At 42.3% G+C, this 22,127-nt stretch overlaps 1 protein-coding gene across 1 annotated transcript in view; it reads left to right on the forward strand.

Moving 5' to 3' along the window:
* UBL3 (ubiquitin like 3) overlaps positions 1-14,886 on the forward strand; it is an 84,032-nt gene extending 69,146 nt beyond the window's left edge. Inside the window, exons 3-5 of the mRNA XM_014595944.3 lie at positions 6,096-6,182; positions 12,650-12,727; positions 13,096-14,886. Coding sequence (XP_014451430.1) covers positions 6,096-6,182; positions 12,650-12,727; positions 13,096-13,148 — 218 coding nt within the window. The 3' untranslated portion in view covers positions 13,149-14,886. The remainder of the gene's footprint in view (positions 1-6,095; positions 6,183-12,649; positions 12,728-13,095) is intronic.
* Positions 14,887-22,127: the final 7,241 nt, after the last annotated feature.

Below are 22,127 nucleotides of genomic sequence, written 5' to 3' on the forward strand. Positions count from 1 at the left end.
CCACAGGCAGGATCTAGCCTATGGGGCCAGATGTTCCATGCCATTGCTTTCAAATACACTGCAAGCTGTCCAACTTCCCAGAGGCCACACCAGTGGGCACCATGTGTCATGCATGCCACGCCAGTTGAGTCGCAGACTACCGTTCTACACAGATACTCCACCCCAGCCTATCTCATCGCACCATGTGTCCATGTGGGTATAATCCCCCTCCACTGCTGCACCATGTGGATACACAAGTTCAATTTCTACTCTCCCATCCCTGGGAGCATGCAAGCATGATTTCTCCCTCCCCACCACACACTCAAAAATGTGCCTTTGTGGTCATGACCCCATTGCTGCACAAGGTGTGCCCACCCTGAGCACACTCCCTATGCCACTCACCACACTGCACTGCCCTCTTGAAGCAGAGGCAGGAAGTGGCATCCAGGGAAGGAAGCCTCTGTTTCAGCCAGAATGATGGGGGAGTGGCAGCCAGGCAGGAGCCTTGGGGACTTCAACTTAATCCGTTGGCCCAGGGGCCTCTAGTTGGACTACCATGATATTACTGGAATGCTAGTGTATAGAAATACAAGTAACATCTGTTTCTTTGCTAAAGAACTAAGCATCAATAACCTAACTTGGGGGCCTTAAAGTGGTCTCTTTTGAAGGTCAGAAAGAATTCTTTTAGGCTCTGATATCACATTACCTGTTTGGCACAGTGTATATAAAGACAGTGGATTGTGGTCTTTTGAAGCATTAGGTATTGAGAGAGGTGCTTGTTTAGTACAGTTGATCTAGTTGAACAGATTGTGTGGTATAGCACTTTGATATCTGCTATGCCTTATTGTAATGTGCTTGTAAGATCATAGGAAGGTAAGACTGAAAGGGACCTCCATGAGATCATCTAGCCTAGCCCCCTGGTCAAGACAGACTCATCCATGACTGAACCATCTCAGCCAAGTGTCTAACCTTCTTTTGATCATTTCCAAGGATAGAGATTCCACAGGTTCTCTAGGTAGCCTTTTCCAATCCTTGACCACCCCCATAGTCAGAAAGTTTCTCCTAATCTCTAGCCTAAATTTCCTCTGCTGTAGCTTGGAAGCCATTGCTCCTAGTCCTGTCCCCTATGGTCACAAAGAAAAGCCCATCTCCACCCTCTCTGTAATTGCCCTTTAGGTTTTTGAAGACTTGGTAATGCACTGTCCTGTCCTATCCCGTCCCGTCCCATCTCGTCCCCGCCATAGAACACTGTTGATAGGATCAGACTGACTTGGCTGGGATGGGGCAGTTGTGTGCATTTCTCTGAATTAGTAATGGTGAGACTTTTTTTGTTCTTTTAAATATACTCCTGGGCATAGTACATTGCAGTTTCAAGTCAACATCCTACCTAACTATTGGTGTACAAAGAATGATATATAATATAGGCTCAGAAATGTTGATTGTTTTACTTTTATCTCATGTCAGTGCATCTAAATAATATTCTATTTGATGAAACTCTTATTTCAGATGTGTGAAACCATAATTAAAACTGGGATTAGTGAATTTTACTCGTAACAAAAAAATTGCATTTTCTAAAAGGAAAAAAAAAGCAATTCTGTGGAGCTTTGGAAAAATTGCCAAAAAGTTAACACATGATGATAGTATACAACATGTACCAGGGAAATTGCTTTTAGCCTGAACATGATTACAGATTGGTGAGTGGGTGGATGGGTGTGTAAAATTTGATGAAAACAAAAGGCTCCTGCTGGCCATATTTGTGTGTTAAGGAGAAGTACGGTGCCTACATTTGTTGCTGTAATTGTGATCACCTCCCTTCATCTTTCAGTCACTTGGTCTGTATTAGGTTAGTTCTTAGAGGTAGAAAATGAAATTCTTTTAAAATTGCAGCAAATCTGAAATTCTTTACAGATGCTCATTGCTTGGGAAGGCTTAAAAGTAGCAATTAATCTCTCACTTCACAATTTGAAAACTCCTGTCTTTGTTAAAGGAGTCACTTAAAGCTGGCCTTTATTCGCAGTAGAATTGAACTGCCCTGCAGTGTGTTGTTGAGGGTGGGTACATGGTTGGATCCAGGATTTTGAAAAGGGGAGTGCAGAGGGTGTGGCACATCACATAAAACACAATGCACATTTTTCTCCACTTTAAGAAACTAGAAGCTTTACTAATGTGCTAGGGGGCTAGCACCATATTATTCAGGTTAAGAGCAAGTGTGCACTAATTTGCTAGAGCATATATAAAGTTTAAGAAAAAAAAATACACTAGGCATAAAATAGTCAAAAGATATTGTGTTGTTACTCCTGTAATCATTATAGACCCCATACCACTGAACTATCTGGGCCAGGTGGGGCCCTAGGGCTTCGCACTGCCTCTTCTCTGCCCTGCTCATGGGGATTGGGCCTTGGGGACCCAATGCTGCCCTCTCCTGCCCCCCTGTGTGCCGGGATTGGGTCCTGGTGCCATCCCCAACCAGCCCTGCACACCGGAATTAGGTGCCAATCCAGAATACAGGGCCCAGGGCTTCCAATGGGTCTGGAATTTGGCAGCAGAGAAGCAGTGTCTTGCCACCGATTTTCTGGACCTGTGGGGAGCCATGGCACTGCAGAGCAGATCTGGCCCAGGGGGCAGAGTTTGAGCCATCCCTGTTATAGTTGAATGTATATCTCTTATTCAGATTCAGAAACAAAAATTTAGCCTTCTTGAGCATCTTGACAGTGTATCCAGTACTTCACTGTCAATCACGTCTACACCTGAGTTAATATTGCCACGTGTCGGTTAAGTTTTTTTGTTATAGTCCGTCTTTAGGGCTGTGAAATAGGAGAGAGAGATTACCAGAAATGGCTAACTGACCCAGAAGAATAGGTAGTTTTGAATAGTGGACTATCAAGATAGTTAAAAGGTACAGGAGGTCATTGACACCTGTGGAGTGGAAAAAGATTAGCAGGAATCAGGGAGACGATGATACCATGAAGTCAGCTGACTCTCTCAGCACTGCCTGAATAGACTCTCTAAGATGTATACAAATATGGTCTGCCACTGATACGGCATCAACTGCAGAAAGACACACAAACCTGTGGCAGAACACACTCAACCTCCTTGGACACTTCATGGCTAACCTCGGGATTGCTGTTCTAAGGCAGAAAACATTTTTTAAAAACAGTTTGAACAGGATATTGCAGAACAAGAAATCAACCTACAATCTACAAATGATAGGTATGGTTTAAAGAGAGATTCTTTTCCCATTACCTGGATTAGCTTTTGTTGCCCCTTTTGTTCCTATGTGTTGTTTGCTTATAATGCCTCTTGCAGGATGACTCCTCTCCACCTCCCGATTCCCTTCCCTCCTGCTCTCCCACCTATTGTATTTTAATCATCAGTGATCACTTACTCCACTTCATACTCTGCTCTATGCTGTCCTTTCACAACATCTGACAAAATTAATTTAGGTTTGTGAAAGCTTGTGATATGCACCTTTATAGACTATATCTATACCACTTTCAAAATACGATAACCAGTAACTTCACTGACATTGGAGATACTCTAGTTTTACATCACTGAATCAGAGATTAGTATATCGCCAGCCACTAAAACGGACAATGTCATATCCCCACCACGTAGTTTAGATAAATGAATAGAACTGGGTAGGAAATAGTTTTCCCTATTTCCCCCAAAATATGAGAATTCAGTGGATTCTCAATTTCATATTGAACTAGACTGAGAGGTTGGGGGAGCAGAGGGATATTAGGTTTTGTTGTTGGAGTGAATGATGGGCTGAGATGATGCAGACCCAGTTTTGAGTTACTGCTCTGAATCTGGTCGAGTAGGTACCTGAACCTGGGTCTCTTATAAACCAGCTTAATACCTTAATCACACTCCCTCTCTGGCTTTCATGAATGCAACATTATTTAAAAGTAAATGATTTTTAAAAAGGGTCTAAAGATAGGAAACCTGTCTAGATAGGATATATTTACCTGCATGAGCTACTTGAAAGCACTGCCATCTCATATAATGTGACTAGGGGGTGGAGTGGAGAGCATACTTAAACCCCATCTCTCCAGCATTGCTGGAAGAACTGAATTTTCTTATGGTGATCATCTGATAGTTGTTGTTCGTTTTTTTTTTTTTTTCCAACTGCACTCTTTCTCATAGGTTTTTTTCTCATAGGAGACTTTTTTTTTTTTCTCCTTCCATTGCAGGCATTTTAAAATCTGAAGCTTACTGTTAATGGGAAAAGAATTCTAGAGCAAAGATTAAATAGATGGAGGACATGGTAGGTTAGCTAATAGGGATTACTGTACCAAAGTTATCTTTCTATCTTCTGGCTGTTTTGTTGCATCATTCTAGCTCTGCAGCTGGCTCAATTTGGTAGTCTTAAAGTCAGAATTATGGAGAAAGGATTCAATCCCTCCTTCCACAAAAAAGCAGATCAAGAGTTGATACTAATGACTTTGGTAATTGCAACCCTTGTATATACCCTATGTACAGCATACCAATGATGGTGCCTTCACTGAACCTGTGCTACAATTAAAACAGGCAATAGATGGAAAATATTCCAAATTTCAGATAGAATCAGACAACTAGAACTACCTTATACTGTGACTTAAACTTTCTAAGGCAGCTGGTAAATATTACCACTTCTATACACTTCCTAGTCAATCTTCTATTCTGATGTCACTCCTGACACCATGTAGTACTGGACAGCCTTCTAAGCATGTCATTTTTCGTGGTGCATTAAATCTGAACTGACATTGATTTTAATAGTCCTTTTTCACTCTTCTCTTCCTGCTGTTTTTTCTCCCAGAAGTCTTTTCATATACTTTTCACAGTATTTTTTTTAATACTCCTTCCTGTTTCAGTTTCTCTCCCTTTGGATGCCTGTTCCTATTCTCTGGATGTCAGTTGTGTATTCTAGACAAACATATTAGGTTTTGGTCTGTGTTTTTATCCTTTTTTGAATGCTTTGTTTGATATATAAATACTACAGTAGATGGAGTGGGGGTTAGGTGCTAAGGTGCACGGTTGACCAGCCCAGAGGTTGAAAGTTTGAGGCCATAGCAGAAGTGCTCACAGCATGGCCCTGTCATATTCCAACAAAGAGGTACCAACTCTGATAATACTTTGTTACAAGGACACAAAAAAGGAAAGGAAGGAAGTAGATGGAGCAGAATAGAAGCAGATTTGTGAACAGGTGATATAAAATTACCTGGTCAGCTAAGAACTATTTAGATTTCCAAAGACCAGATTTAAATTAATTATGTTAATGACTTACAGTATTTACCCTTAAAGCTTAATGTAGATTCATGTAATGGCTTTAAAAGTTACAGCAGGAATTTCAAAAGGCAATGATAAATGATGTGTTTGTCAATGTAAACCTACTGAAGCATAAATATTTTATGAAAAGATGCATTTTTATTGTAGAAAATTATTTGCTATCCATCAACCATGTGCTGATACTGTGGTGTCAGAAATTTCTTAAACTGTATCAATAGGTACATTCTGTGACCTTGTATGAGGTCAGTTCCTAACCATTCAGTTTTACTATGAATTTCAGGGTTCTTAGTTTGTTTAATCCTCTGGACATTTAGCTAGCTAAATCTAGTTTTGTGGGATGCTTGGTAGTGTTGGATGAGAAGAGCACACTTCTGACTTAATGCTATTCTAAACCAGCAAGCAGCAGTGTTGCTATTGTGTAAATGGCTGCTTTTCATTACTAGACTAAGGCAGAATTCATCTGGTTGAATGCGGGGGATAGGTAGAGTAGCTGGAGAATCTTCTTAAAGAGGAAGAAATTAAAGGAAGTCAAATGGATTCCAAGTCTGAAAGAAAACAAGCACTTTCTATGTCACTTATTTTTTTGTGGAGGACCTTTAAGTATTAATCAAAATTCATAAATGATCTGTGAAATATACTAGTATTTATGCTTTTAATAGTAGTAGACTATCTAGGGTCACATGGTAAATACAGAAAAACATTTGAGTGTTGTAGCTTCAAATCTCCTTCTCAAGCTTGTATCTTTAGCCCAGAGTGAGTTTTTCCTCTCTATCCTGGGTTATAGGAAAATAAACAAAAGATGTATGTAATGAAATGTATCCTTCAGAGTTCCCTTGTCTCTCTTTCAGATTGGGAAGAAGAACAGGTCAGCAGTCCAAATATTCTGCGGCTTATTTATCAAGGACGGTTTCTTCATGGCAACGTGACACTAGGAGGTAATAAAATAACTTAAGTAATGGACCTTTCTTAGGCAAAGCAAATATACATTTGAAATGCAGTAAGTCCCATGTTAGTAAAACCCAATCTAGAATTAGAATTCAAGGTCACAGTATGGTTTTCTGAATAATTTTGTTATAACATAGCATGCCATGTGTTACTGTCCCTTCTCCAGTGTTCAGACTTTGGAAAGTATCACCTTGTGAATTAATCTTTTATGTACTAATAACAAATAGTAATGTCATCTTTATTTATTATTATTTTTAATTAGGGAGAGAGGATTTTATTCCATTTTCATACTTCATATTTATGTTGTAAAACTATTTCAGAAATCTCTGTATTGGCTGAAGATTGATAATTGATTAAACAGCAGTCTGGATTGTAATGTAATGAAAAAATGCACCCTATGAATTGGAATAAGAAGCAGCATTCTTGCCATCCGGCTTTGTCCCAAAAATATAATTGCATAGTTATGTGAGAACAAAAGTTAATGGTTTCTCTTTGCATGGTAAAGAAATGCAGTTCAACTGTGCCCCCTTGTGGCATGTGGCTTTTTGCAGTTATATTTTTACAGACCTATTGTTTGAGGTAATGTACAAATGTATTATAATTAAAAATACTTTTATATATCATGGCTGCTATATAAATGTCAAATACAATTTATTTTCAGTTTGATAGGTTAATTTAAGGGAAATATTTAATTGGAATATATTGTGCATGTGTGTATAGGTTTCTTCTCTTAATGCTGTGTGCAATTAAGAATGTACACAGAAGGGAGAACTATAATGAAAACCATCCTTAGTGCAACCATTTTCTAGTGAAGGTAAACCTGGAATTACTTAATTCCTATGTGTTTTATCCTTCTCTTTTTTCTTTTTTTTAATTTCACTTTCTACTGTAATGTTGGTTAAAACTTAGTCTTTAGCACCCTTAAGCTAGCATCCTCTAGCACCAAGGATGATCACAACATAAAGGCTTTGGAAAAACGAATCAATGCTCTCTGTGCTGCTGATGTTAATCAGCTATTCTTGTGTGCCCATTCTAATATGGATACCTCTCCATTAAGAACTGAACTGGAGTTATTGATTTAATTCAAATAGGTACTATACAACCATTAGATAACAGCTTTCAACCATATCTGCCTGGGCTGCTGATCCCCTTTAGGATGCATTTATCTGCCATATGGTTCCGTTTTCTAGTACTGCTTTATATTCTGGGTAGGCATGGAGAACTTGAATGCATGCTACTTAATACTGTCATTTAACTATGGAATTTTCACCTCCAGTTTGTCTGCCTTACTTAGCACTAAGGCTAGGGACAGACATTCCAAAAGCCTGAGCCTGAATTGATTCAATCTTTGCAGGTTAGTCTAACTGGCAGAGCTTGAACAGATTTGCAAGTGGGTAGACATTCACTTTTACATGAGGAAATGCAGGCACATGCCTTCAGTGACTCAGGCTAGAAGCTGGGGGGCACTAGAGCAGCCCTCCCTTCCCTCCCACAGTGCTGAGGTGGGGGGGGGGTGTGGGCAGGCCCCAGCAGGAAGCTCTGCTTCAGGAGGGGTTTACACTTTCACCCTGCCTGTACCGTTCTAGGCTTTTCCCAGCTTGCTGGTCAAAGGGTGTAGGGAGTTTTGCCAAACGCTGGCCTCCGGCTAGCACTTTGAGGCAAGAGGGAGGTGGGGGAGGGATGACTGCTTGCGTGCACTGCATGCATCTGTTGATGATACTGAGTTTTTCAGTCTTCTTCTCACTGCTTCTTCGTACTGTCTGCAGCAAACCTGACAGGCAAGGGAGCCAGCAGGGTGCTGATAACAAAGCTTATCACAGCCCATCAAGAAAACAAAAGCCTCTCATTAGTTCAAGTTCCTCTTAAGGAAGGGAATGGAGGGACGTTATCAGCTAGCCTGTTGATTAGCTCCAAAAAGCCCTAAGCAGACGGTTCTGTCTGCCTTTGCCTCAGTGACATTGGAGATGGCTATACACACGCACACACCCTCTCAGCATTAGCTAGCATGTGGTGGCGTGACTGACCAGATGCAGGCTAGGGTCCGTGCCTCTGGGGTCTATGCTGTGGAAGGGAAGGATCCCTGCTTGAGCGTCGGGGGGGGGGGGCTGGGGAAAGTCAGGGAAATGTTACTGTGCCTGCAGCCTCTAACTCAGCCAGCTGGAGCAGTGATAGTGCTCCAGCTAGGGAAGAGAGGGGTGGAGCCATCCCTGCTCCCTGGAGCAGACAGCCCAGTCCAGGGCTGCAGAGCATGCTGGGATGATGGAGGACTCTGATTTAACTTAAACCAGGGTCTGGGACAAGTTCCATAAACCAGTTTGACCCAAATCAGTTAAGCCTAATACTACATTCAACCAGATTTATCTTAAGCCAGTTTCAGCCATTTTAAAACTGGTTTATGTGCACTGAATTTGTGTTCTGTTACAGGTTTAAACCAGTTTCTGATCACTTAAACTGGTTTATGTGCAATGTCTGTTCCTGGCCTAACTGAACAGTTTCATGTCCTGTTCTTGAACACAGTAAGAAGCAGTGTGGTAGGCAGGCAGGGTGGAACATTAGAGACTGACTTGTTAAGAGAGAGTGTAAGCTTCTGTAGGCTGCAGCCTATTTTTTGTCAGATACTGGTGTATTCTTAAAGTTAGTGAAAATACTGTTTATGTTCATTGCTGCTTCTAGCCTCAATTTTGGATCATCTCTCCCAGTGAAATTGTTCCTCTGAATGTCTTGCTTTAGAATAGTGGAAGCCAACCTTTTTGCAGGCTTGCCACAAATAAGCCTCGCACTCTTCCCCCAAGAACCCCTCTGATCCCTGTCCCTTGCCCTATCTGCTGCTCTTTCTGTTCCCTGTCTGATCTGCTGGTCTTCTTTCTGTTGCTAGCTCAGTGCTCCCTGCCTTATCTGTCATTGTGCTCCCTGCTTCTTCCCTGATATGCTGTTGGCACACACGCAAGCTGCTTGTATCACTCTTGGCACTTATGCCACAGGTTGGCCACCCCTGCTTTGGCATATAATGCAAGCCAAGTGCAGCTGGCAAAAACAAAACAAAAAAACCCAAAACCTTGTTTGGCCATCAATAGGTGTTGCTCTTGACCACTTATCCTGATCTCTGTGAAGGGAGTTAATATAACTTCACAATACTCTGAATAGCATTCAAGATCAGGACAAAACAGTTCACTGAAAAAGAACAGCCTGCTTCCTTTTAACTGCTACATTAAGACAGCTTCATGGATTTTTATATACACACCAGGGAATAGGGGATTTTGGGTCATGTTGCTTGTCATTCATGACTTGCAATAATCACAACCTTATACCCCATGGACATTGAATGTTTTTGTTAGCATTTTTCTGATTTTTTTTTTTTGTGTGTTTATTGTTTTAGAGATTTGTTTTTAAAACAGGATTTACATCAATGCAGATGAATTACTCTAATAAATTTCTTCATGGGGTAAGATTATGGAGTTAAATTCTAAGTTCCTAAAAGGAAAGGTTAATGCAACCTTACCAGAAGCAGCATGGAAACATTTCATAACTGAAAAAGAAAGCAGTATTTTAATGCCAAGTACAGTATGCAGTTTCTTGTTACCCAGTACTTCGCAGTTCTGTTATGTCTTTCATCCAGGGATCTTAGGGACTTTTAATTAAAGCACCTATGAAGAGTTTCATTTGTGTCAAGTGGTTAGTGATTTGTTTGTTTGTTTGTTTTGGCTGGAGTTCTGAGGCTTATTTTCCCCTTCTTCCCTGTCACTTGGAGAGAGGGAGTAGTAGCCTAGGCTAGGGGTTGGTAACCTACAGCAGCAGGTTGGATTTGACCCACAGAGCTATTTGATCAAGCCTGCCTGCCTGCCTGCCTCTAACCTGAGCTGGTCATCCCAACCTGCAACCTTAAAAGTTTACAGACTGCTGCCCTAAGCTGTTCTTGTTTGGGTATCAAATCATTTTTGGTCCCTCTTGATAAACTATGTGATGATTGTCTATTTCTGAACTCAGTTTGATTAGTGTGAATGCTGGCTGAAGTCAGGACTTAAGATGACAGCTTCCAAAGTTGAAACAATTCTTTAATAGGAGGAAAAGGTTTTTTAAGATAAACATTTGAACAGGAAAAATTCTATATCCTTATATATTTAAAAATTAGCCTTGAGCCTTTTTGCCAGCATACCATGCCTTCTGAAGCTTTGTGCAAGAATAAGAGAGGTAATAGCAAAAGTAGCACCTGGAAGGGAGAATAATAGAAAACACGCTTGTCTCCAAAGTCTGCAGTGTCATTGTCACAAGCAGTGCCAGGGCCATCATCTTCTGTTGCTTCCACTGTGTACGTGAAAAGATGGGAAGTTGAGAGGGAGGAAAGTGTTACTTAGCTTCCAACAGCAAATTCAGGTTAACTGAAACTAATGTTACAATCAGCTAAGGAGCATCCAGTTTTGAAAGCTCTCCTCTTCTTCCACTCAGATGCTCAGAGAAAGCATTTTGTGAACGTGCCCTGTTTTTCTGTTTTTTGCATCTCTCACCCACACCCTTAAACCCAGGAAATGGTAGAAATCGCTAACAAGGATGTGTACAAAAAGGATGCAAGCTATTAATTGAGATATTAGCATACTTTTTCTTGATTACTGTAAATAATTAATCTCCTTTGCTCACTTATTGGAGGATAGTCTTCTCGTGTCTTTTTTATGTTATGTAAGAATTCCCTAATGTGATTAGCTTATAACATTTTGGTCTTTCTGTAATAACTTCTTAATTCACCCAAAGAAGAAAATCCCTTTTACATCTGGATTTACAGACTTGTTAACATGATCTTTGCACAGTTATTAATTGTATCAAAGAATCAATATCAATATGTGAAATACTTTTCCTTTTTAGACTTAAAGCTATTGAGAGGCTCTAGTTTGCCAGCACAGGCAGTTTCCCCTAGAACAAGAGTTTCCAACTCACTCTGGGCTGGATTGAGGGACTTCTCCTGGGCCATCCAGGCCCAGGAACCCCAGATTCTGTGGAATGCCCTGCTCCTAATCCTGCCTCCCAAATTCCTGTAGCCCTCTGGTATCCTGGAGTAGAAAGAACTGTTCTGTAGTCATGTTTGACACCCCTGCCATAAAGTATGAACCGTTATCAGTTTTACTTTATCACAGAGCTTATTGTCAGGAAAGTGCAAGGATTTTTGATACATTATAATCTGCCTGGCAACTGACTCCCCAGCCCAGCCCCTGGCTTGTTTACTTTTCATTCCATCCAGGAAGAGCACACACCAACTGCTGACACTTCCTTAGCCTGATGAAGGGTTTTTGAACCCAAAAGCTTGCTTAATAACTTTTCTCCAACTATTTGGGTTGGTCTAATAAAAGATATCAAATTCACCCAAGGAACCTTGTCTGCCTATGTCCTTAGACCAACACGGCTACAACCTAAACCCCTTCAAGTTTTATGAAGCATTTCAAAATAGGTTTAATGTATCTAATTTTTCTGCCAATAACAATAACTACCTGTGTTATAATGGTAACATATAGCATTCTCAAAAAAACCCAGCACTGTTGCTAGGATGAAAATATAAAGGCTTATCTCAAGAAAGTGTTTTCATTGTCTTAAATCATCTTAATTGCATTCATCTGGCTAAACTGGTGACCTGAAGCTTCTGGCCAGTAGCAACTAGATTTAGTTTAATTTCAGATTCTTGAATCTGTAATGGACTAATTGATGAAAAGATACATACTGTTCAGGTACCCCCATTCCCTTCTCCTGATGTTAGTGTTCAATGAATTGATTCTAAATGTAAAGACAGACCATAAATAAAATGGATTGTGTAAATAATTGTGATAAGATGAGGTTTTACTTTCAATGTTTTTGGCCACAAAAAAAAAAGGAAAAATGCCCAAGGGGTTGAATTGTTGTACATAAAAATTAGTTGGTTCATTTCTCCCTGCTCTTCCTTTTGTACCTAAGGTATTTCTAAAATATTTTTATGTCCCTTGCCTGTCTGGTTTTGTCCCTGTGTGCTCATTCTGCACTCAAACATCCATTCTTAATAATGCAGCCTTGTTTCTTCTTTTTGTGAGATGATACTTTTTTTTAAAGCTTCAACTCACTGTTGAGTCCATGATTTAGCCAAGCAGGTCTCTTGGTGCACTGCTGCTCTTTTCTTCCTTTAATACCAGCATGTGCTTACACACACCTTGCTGAACCAGGTCCCAATTGACCATACATTCCCATTGTTTTTCATTTACTTTTAAAAACAGCTGAATTAGGCCCCTATATTATCTTCATTACATGTAAACAACAGTGGTGTTTATTCTTGGTGTAACTGTTGCATCTAACCTCGATATAGGTGTGACAGATGAGCAGTTTGGATTTTAACACATGAATCTCTGAAAAAAGTCCTAATCCAGTTAAAGTTGCATTTTCATGTGTGTGTTTGTTGGACTGGCTAAAAGAGTTAATTTATTAACACCGTTATCTTCTGTTTACGTAGCATTAAAACTTCCTTTTGGCAAGACAACAGTGATGCATTTGGTGGCTAGAGAGACGCTGCCAGAGCCAAACTCTCAAGGTAGGCTATACAGCATGTGTGTGTGACACTTTCAGCTACATGTGAGCCTGTTAAATATGTCATGTTTTGTTCTTGGATAGCTTGAAGGAAGAAATATCTTCATTATTTATTAATAGTCCTTGTCAAGAAAGAAACCAAATGTTTTTAAACAAGCTAAGATCAAAGGCTTGTTTCCAAACTCTTTATGAATACAATTTCTGTTTTTCTCCAGAGCTTAAAATGTACAGATTCCAGCAGTACTTTCAGTTTGCTATTGTGATAAATAATTCTCGTCTCATTCATAAACAAAATGAGTAAAAATTTGTGCACACAAAAAATCTGAAAATCTGGAAAATGACCTTCAAGTAAATCTTTTCATTGTTCCACAGGTCAGAGGAACCGTGAAAAAACTGGAGAGAGCAATTGCTGCGTGATCCTGTAAAACCTGTTTGCTTTATTTGCTAAGTGTGATGTAATATAGTCTTTGTCTTTCATGCTGCTGGAATAGAAGAGGCCCAACTTTGCTTCAGACACCTTTAGGAAGATCCTGTCTGTAAATCCATGGAACTGAAATATTACATATGAACACTGTCCTCTAGTCCCTGTGGGGTTTTTTGGGGTTTTTTTTTTTTAAGGAGAAAGATCTGTGATCATTTTCATTATGATTTTTTAATTTCTACGTTTTTGTTTGAATAATCTTAATACATCAGTTATTGGATGCATTCAGTCTCCGGAAAAGGTAATGTGTTCTTTTCCACAACAGGAATTGTTTTTCTGCCACACAAATCTTCATTAACCAGAACTAACCAATCAAGCTTTCTAGATGCAATTTGCACTAAAAATGGTTGACAATATATTTCACCTCAACAATCTCGAACAATATCTGAGACACGTAGAAATAATTTACAGTATGTATTACAGCACTGGAAAGTGATATCCATAATTTTAAAAAGCTCATTAATGGCCAAATCAAAGGAAAAACTGCTTAAGTCGATTCTACCTAAGTCAACCTTTGTGGCCAAACTGGCACAAAATACTAACTAAACCCAGTTGAACTATATATATTTTCACTGCAACAAACAAAAAAACTATGTGCCTGGAATTTAAAAGCACTCTGTAGAGGGCTGTTGAAACTAATTTTTTTTCATTATGTGCACTCTTATCTTGTGCGTTAGTTGAGTGCTTGTTCATACAGCACAAACAAATGCAGAGAGTGCATTTCCTAGCCTTAATATGGGAGGGGTAATTTCCTGTAGTTCATAGGCTTTTATTATTGTGCATAAATATTAGAAGACCTCATTTACTAATCAATTTTATGTATTCGAATATCAGCAGTTGACGTTTTTCAGTCATTCTTACTCATCTGTACTTTAGTGTTCAGTGTCATGCTTACTCAGTAGAGACTTCAAACGAATTATTAAAATTTAAAAAACAACAAAAAAAGAAGAAACCTCTGCCATAGTACTAGTTTTGTTTCTTTATGTAATCTGCATTTGGTATTAGTGCTTGCAGTTGTATTAAAATCAGAAGCTGATTTTCTAAAGGCATACATAATTAAAAAGGATGCCGTTCTTTTATTTCATATCAATAATTTAAAGGTTGATATGCTAAAGAAATTTGCACAGCACTAAAGCATGAGCTAGTTTCATCTAAACCTGTAAAAAAAAATAAAATAAAAAAACCAAAAAAAATAAAAGATTTTATATTTTTTCACTAGGGAGGAATTAAAAACTTCCTGGCTGAAATTACAAATATGTGTAGAATATATTTAATAAAAATCTTTAAAAAATACATAACTATAGGACTTAAATATAGATTGGCGTGTAGTATAATAGAACAATATTCCATATAAATAGCTTTAGCCTTCAAAAAATGAGTCACAGGTTGACATTGTGTTCTGTACTTAATAAGTGTCCACAGCCCTTACGGATGTTCTGTGTAATCGTTTTTTCGAATGATCAACATCATTCAAATGTAATCAGGTTATTTTACCCATTGTTATCGCTTTGACAACATGCTTTATATGCAGTAGGTCTACAAAATACTGTTCATACTGATCAGAATTAAATTTGTATAGAGCAGAGTTTTAAAACAAATTGTAAATAGCACTAAACATTTTCTTTCTGCAACCTGTACTGATAGATTCTTCTGTAAACTAAATAAAAGAATATTGTAGTGCATTCCAGTGGTCATTTAAGAGTTACACCTTGGTCTATAACATGTCTTTTTGAAACCAGGAAAGCAAGTAAACTGTCAAACCTGCTTCCTCTCTCTACCTTGAGAACTACTTGTTTGGGACTGTTTACTTTGTTTTCTGTTCAATCACTTTTTCAGGTTCAGACTACAGTTTCTTGGGGGGGGTTCTGGGTAAATGATATTCTAAAAGGTTCAAGTTGTCTGAAGTTGATCAAGTAAAGGCCACAGACACTCGGTGTTTTAAGAATTCTGGGAGAACAGCAACAATATGTAATCGCATTTGGGAGTTGGGAATTCAGAGAAGCACTGAGGTATATTCAACTTAAGCATTGCAGTGGCAAAAAATTGGGCTTCTGCCACCACTAGAATGATTCAAGGATCCAGAGTGCCTAGGCTTCCTGACAAGTTGGGAAAATTTATGTGCTTCTAAAAAGTGAATCGCTGAGTAAAGAGTAAGACCCCACAGAAAAGGGAACGAGCAAAAACTCTAATGCTGAGCAGGGGGCTGCCTCGAGAGCCAATAGGAAATGGTGAGCATGGAGATGTCTCTCAGTTCTACTCTCTGGACCTTAGGCACCTGACTGAGGATGCACAGTTAGGCATCTCTGCCCACTCAGGATCCAGAGCCAGGACTCTCTTCTGTGGGTAAGCCTCCAGGTGACAAGGGCTCACTGTTTTTTAAGATGCTGGGGGAAGTGGCAATTGCCAGAGCTCATCTTATGTTTAATAGCTTAGTGGTTAAAGAACTTTACCAGGAAGTGGGAGATCAAGAATTCTAGGTCCTCCTCAGCTCAGTGTGGGCTTCTCTAACCTCTGGGCTATTGAGTGGTTTGGTCTGAGGCACATAATCCCCTTCCTGTTGAAACTGGGCTGTTGTGCACAAAGGCATGCAGGAATCATAGAGCCAGCAGGAAAGCAAGTAAGAGGTTCCCAGCATTCTAGCAATGTGGTTAGTGCAATCACCTTTGGGGGCAGAGGCATAGGTGGTGGGAGGATGGGGCTGATGGAGCTTAGCCCATGCAAACATGGGGCAGGAGGTAGGGCTGCAGGGAAGCCTGAGTGCAGGCTCTGGGTGACTGCAGGGGCGGGGAGGAGCAGAAACTCAGACACTCGCAGCTCGGTGTTACTGCCCAGCATGTCAGGCAAGTCTCAGCCTGTGAAAGTGAGAGGAGGGAGGGGCTGGGGTGAACGGGGCTCCGAGGCAGGTTGTGGGACTATTGGAGCCTCCTATTGGAGTGTCTCATCCACTGGGGGGGTACCTGCCGCTGCATGCAACCTGGAGGAGGCATGAGAGGGCACATGCCACCCCGATTTGTTGGGGGGGGTGGAGTCAGGCTTCCACTGCAGACTGGGGCTCTGCACCCCACTGCCTTTGCTGCTGCTGCGGGAGCTGCACAACACCATGTGCCTGCCACCATCGGGCAGGCAGGGGATGTGGCACGGCCCAGGGACAGCAGGAACATGGCATTGCACAGCTCTCATGGCAGAGGGGCGCAGAGTCCAGTGCGTAGTGGCAGCCTGCCTGCATCCCGCACACGCATCTTAGGGGGGCATGTCCACCCCCGTACCTCTCCTGGGATGTACACAGTGGCGGGAGCACCTCAACGCCCCTGCACAAACCTCCCAGGGCTTCGATCATCCCAAGACTTGCCCCGGCCCCAGGGCCCATTTACCCCTGCCCTGCCTCTGCCTCTGCCTTCCTCACTATGGGGGCCTCAATCTACCCCCCACCCCTTCCTTCTCCCTCTGCTCCTTCCCCTCCACAGACCTACCTCTGCGTGCCCCCCCTCTCCCCCCCCCAATATTTTCTCCCTCCGTCTATGGGTTCTGGTTCCTGCTCCTAGAATTGTAAAATGCATTAAGAAAAACATTTAACAATTGTTGGATATAAAATAGAAATACTCCTTAGAGCAGAAACTTGGAAACCACCGTTCAGCTCTGCCTCAGTCACTGGTTAGGGCATTCTGTAGGATGGTGGAGATGCAAGCTGAATCTCCTCTGGCTGAGGGCTTAGAGCAGGGGTGGGCAAAATGTGGCCTGTGGGCCAGAAGCAGTCTGCCCAGACATTCTCTCCAACCTGCAGGGACCCTAAAACATTTAGAAAATTAATATTTATGTGCCCCTGGTTGCCTGTCATGCAGCACTTGAAGGCTTGCCAAAATTTAGTAAGAGGTCCTCCGCCCAAAATAACTGCCCGTGCCTGGCTTAGAGCCTTGGTCTTGCCTTGGTCTTGCACTTCTTGATCCAGTGTTTGTTGCCACTGGTCTGTTATTTAAAAGGTGGGCACCATCTCTTTCATCTCCCTCTCATGATGTTTCATAAAAGTGCCCATCATTGCTGTGCTTTGTACTGAATGCAGTACTATTAACACGCTTAAGCCTGCTCTGACCATACCACCAGTTCCCCTGTAGTTAGTTAGGCAGAGTTTAGATACTGCTTGACTTTGCATCTAGATTGAGATGGAGAATAATCAGGAACTAGGCAGAGATCAGGCTGCCACCAAGTTTAGAGCCCTTATGTGTATGCACAGGAGCTAACATTTAAGCACCTAAAGGAACTTTGTGTCTGCATTTGGACTGCACTGGTCACATCTACATGAGACGTTTACTTTGAAGCTGACTAATTAGCTCTGCAGTAAAATGTTACCATCTACAAATGTACTGCTATTAAAACAGAGTAAACTAATTAACTCCACTGTAAGACAGTACTGCCAGACACAAGTACTGTCCTACAGCAGAGTTACTTACTCTGCTGCGACGCATGTATAGATGCTGATGGGGCTGGCTGGGGCATGACGGTGCTTCATTGTGCCTGCCAGCTAGCCCGACCCTAAAGCACCTTTGTGCCACAAGCCAGCTCCTCCACAGCATGTTGATCTGGGTCAGAGCAGCCCCAGACTGTCAGACTGACCCCCAGGATCCCCTGCCAGCAGGGACTGTTCCGACCTGGCTCAATGTGCTGCAGGCCCAGACGCATGTGCAAATGCAGTGCCTGGAAGCAATAAACTGTGGCACAAACTGCACCAGAGTTTATTCAGCCACATTAATTGCACGTGTAGACACCCAATAGGTGGGGGGGAGGTTTGGGGGGAAGGGGTTGTTGCGGGGTTGTTTGTTTTTGGGTGGGGCAGGGTTGGCTGCTGTACTGTGTTTCTGGATCACTCTAGGCTAAACGTAGCCACCCAAGTCCCATTGTAGGTACCTTTATGGATTGTCCCTCTGTGGAATTTAACTGGGGGGGGGGGGTCTCTTTTTTGTGGAATATGGCCAGTGGGGCATTAATAATGACATTATTATGTTTGATAAAGGAAAATAAAACCTTAGTGCTAAGTAGTCTTCCAAAAGCATATTGTTTCCATCAGATATAGAAAAAAAGTGTTAACTGCCCCAAAGAGTTAACTGTCTAAATAAATGAGGCAGATGATACAAAAAAGGGTGTAATACACAGTACAAAAAAAAATAATGAAGTGCAGTGTGATACTTTTTGCTAATTCAACAAATAGGTACTGTGAGCTGGTGTTATATAGACAATGGGTACTCAGTATGTTGGTGACAGCTGGACAAAAACATATGGTTAGATATTAAATACTGATGAGAGAAGTTTCTGGCTTGGAGCTTAAAATGAAATATCTTCCAGTTACAAAGTTTAGAAAGCTTGGGTACTAGAAGGTAAGCAGCTTCAGGGTTGGTAAAGTAATTTGTAATCATTAAAGTGTATTTAGTAATGTTGCTTGATATGGTTTAAGAACTTGTGACCCTTTTATATTTTGGCACTTGATATTTTTTTAAAAGATTAATTCTGAAAGACTGTGGATGTGCTTTCCCTTGTTCTTGAGAAGAACCTTTAAACTCTGTGCAGCTTTAAAAGTGAGCACTTTTAAACATTCACACTTTGGCAACAAAATAGAACACATATTATGCAATTTGCTTGCTAATACTTAGACTTTTCTTTGTGACTTCCATTGCCTTGCTGTTTTGTGGGCTCTAGTAAGGAATGTGTGTATGTGAAGCCTCCTAATAAATGAAAAATGATGGAAAGCTTTAAAATTTTATTCTGCATATGTTGTGGTGTAGGAAGTTCCTGGTCTTGTCATGGCAGAAGCAATTATTTAGTTAATCCTGGGTTAGGCATATGCGCCTTTTGTGCATGCTGTGATAGAAGCTAACAAGACTATTCCTGGTGTATAAATGCAAAGGGCTGGGTCTAAATCATTGTAGTAGGTGCCTAGGCAGAACTAGAGTGAAATATAGGCACTGAAGTCATAAAAAGCAGTCCAGATTATTTTTATTCTAGTGGCTGCAAAACCCCTTAGGCACATAGTCATTAGGGCGCCTCCATTTTAGCATGAAAAGATGCCTTGGGCACCTGTATCTAGGCTTCTAAGCATGTTCAGCTCCAACAGTGAGGCACTTAGTTCCACCCTAATGCCCATTGCAATTGAGGTCAGAGCTGGAAGTCACCTAAAATCCATCTAAAGCTTGATCCATTAGGTATCCACAGAGCAAATTTATGGCCACTTGAATTTGAGATTGCAGCCTTTGGGACTCATCTTTTATATAATAGTCCTAGTGGTTAGAGCACTTGGCTAGGAAGTGAAAGGCCTGGGTTCTAGCCACCCCCAGCCTGAGGGGATTCAAAACCACATTTTCTGTTTCCCAGGAGTGTCCTAGCCACCAAGCAAAGAATAAGGTGTGTGGGGTCATGCTCTGGATTTCTCTTTGGAGAAACCCAACTCTTTCCAAGCCTGTTTGGGCATTCTATTTGGAAAGTACCAAAAATGTAGGCATTGTGGTACCAAAAAGTGCTGTTGAGAGTGATTTTTTGGTGTTGGCCCTTTCTCTTTGATATTTTTAAAAAATGTGCGTATATATTTAAGACCAGGCAGAATTATTGCACTGTTGGCATAATTAAATTATTGACAAAAACACTAGAACTACAAACGGATGTTGATTATAATGCAGCTGTTACATGTGCATGGCTCTATAGCAGGGGTGGGAAATTATTTTGGCTGGAGATCTGCCTAATGAGTTTTGGTGAGCAGTTGAGGGCCACAAGGGTAGCCCTGCCCCCTGATTTGCCATTTTGGGACTAGAAGTCTCACCCCTAACCCCTGACCTTTACCACCAGAAGTCCTTCCCCCTTGCCCCTGGAAGTACTCCTTTTGGAAGGTGGGGGGGAGGGTTTGCCATTTTGGAACCAGAAAAAAACCAAGTAGTATACTAAAAATCAAACATCTACTATACATGTCTTAATTTTATTTAAAAAAATATTTTTGTCCTGATTGACCTGTTTGCATAGCGTATTTATATAGACTTACTCTTGTATACTGTGTGTGAGGTGTGCTTGGGTGGGTGTGGGGGGGAGACTTATGGAGGATGTGGGGGTTGTGAAGGTGGTGGGAATGGGATTTGTGAAACGGTATGGGGGGGGGGGTGTGGGGCTTGTGGATGGGTGTGGGGACCCACCAAACATTCCCTGCTGCCACCTGCAGCAGTTCCCCCCTCCCCCCATGCACAGCCCCTGTCAGTGGAAGCAGCAGCAGCAGACTCTTAGGGCTCTCATGTCTTGCTGCAGGCAGAGCCCCATGGTGGCATGTGGCTCCAGCTAAATCCTGGGACCTGCACGTGGAAGCATGATCCCGCCTGGCCTGGTCCGCTCCTTCAGCCCAGACTGGGCTGGCTCTGTGCCAGCATATGGGGCTCACAGCACTGCAAGAGGGAGCTGCACAAACATTGGGCCGAGCCAGGCCAGCTCTGTGCCTTCTTATGGGGCTTCCAGCACTCCAGCGGGGAACTGCACGTGGTGACACAGAAGCCGCCTGGCCCAATGGCATGCAAATCTCCATGGCTCCCAGTCCACACGCTATTAGGCCAGGCAGGCCCTGAGCCTCCACATGCAGTTCCCCACTGGAGTGCTGGAAGCTGCACATGGCAGCATGGAGCCAGCCTGGTCTGGGCTGGGTGTGCTCTGTGCCACCACATGCAGCTCCTGGGATTCAACTGGAGTTGCACGCTGCCAGGGGGCTCTGCCTGCAGTGGGCCATGGGCACCATGAGGGCCCCTCACCTGCTCTGCTTCTGCTGCTGGCAGTAGGGGTTGTGTGCCATGCAGGTGGGGGGCCCACGCCCAAACCTCACATCCCACCCCCACTGCGGGCAGGAGCTCTCACTCCACTCACCAGCTGTTGAGTTGCATGCCATCGTGCTTGCTGCCATCACATGGGACTCCCAGCTGGAGTGTCAGGAGCTCCACAGAGGTGGAAGCACAGAGCCTGCCCAATCTAATGGTGTGCAGCCTCTGAAAGCCCCCAACTCTTGCCGGCTGTCAGGCAGCCTCAGGCCAGTAATTATTTCTTGGAGTGGCCCTGTGGGCTGTATTTTGCCCACCCCTGTTCTATAGTGTTACATCCAAGGACTCTATGGGTCTTTTTACCAGGTATGAAGACTGAGATGTGGTTGTCCTTAACTATAAACAAGCTTATTAAATCCTAACAGTTGCAATTCTAGGTCAGAAACAAAAACACCAGTTACAATTCTATTACTGTAACTGGTTAAGAGCATTACAACAGGCTCATCAGGCCTGTGCGAATAGGGAACTATTTGATTTGGATGCCAGAGATTTGATTTGAAGATCTGAATTGTTTTTCCGATTCAATTCAGCCAAATCGCTTCAGAAGATTCGAGCCAATTTGGCCATAGAATATAATGGGGAATTGATTAAATATCTATAACCTTGTTGTGTTTTGGCTGATTCAGATGAAACTTGCAGGGGTGGTAGCCTCTGCAGAGGGCATAAAGCCTGCCAAGTTTCAAGGTGATAGATGCAGGGGTTTCTGGGATACTGCACCTCAAACTCCTGAAAGCAAAACTCATGACCAGGGATCCTGGTTTTCCATGATAAAAAAAATCACAAATTCTCTGATAAAAATCCCAAAATCCGTGGTGAAAATTAAATGCCCCCTACAGTCCTGCTGGTGTCCCTCACTCCCCTGCCCCTCAGCCCTGCTTGAGGCGGCCCCCAGTTGCCAGGGCTATGGGGCCAGGGACCTAGGTCTGCAGCCCCCTGCCCCCAACGGAAGGCAGTGACTGCTACAGCAGGAGCAGAAGCCAGCTCCCCCTGCTGCTGCCTGCTGCAGCTTTGGGCAGGGCCAGCTCCCTGTGGCAGTGCACACTCCTGGGGGGACAGGAGAGACCTGCGCCCCTCAGATCTGTGTGGGGGTGGGGGCA

The sequence above is a fragment of the Alligator mississippiensis genome, chromosome 1, assembly GCF_030867095.1.
Source record: "Alligator mississippiensis isolate rAllMis1 chromosome 1, rAllMis1, whole genome shotgun sequence".
Lineage (NCBI taxonomy): Eukaryota > Metazoa > Chordata > Crocodylia > Alligatoridae > Alligator > Alligator mississippiensis.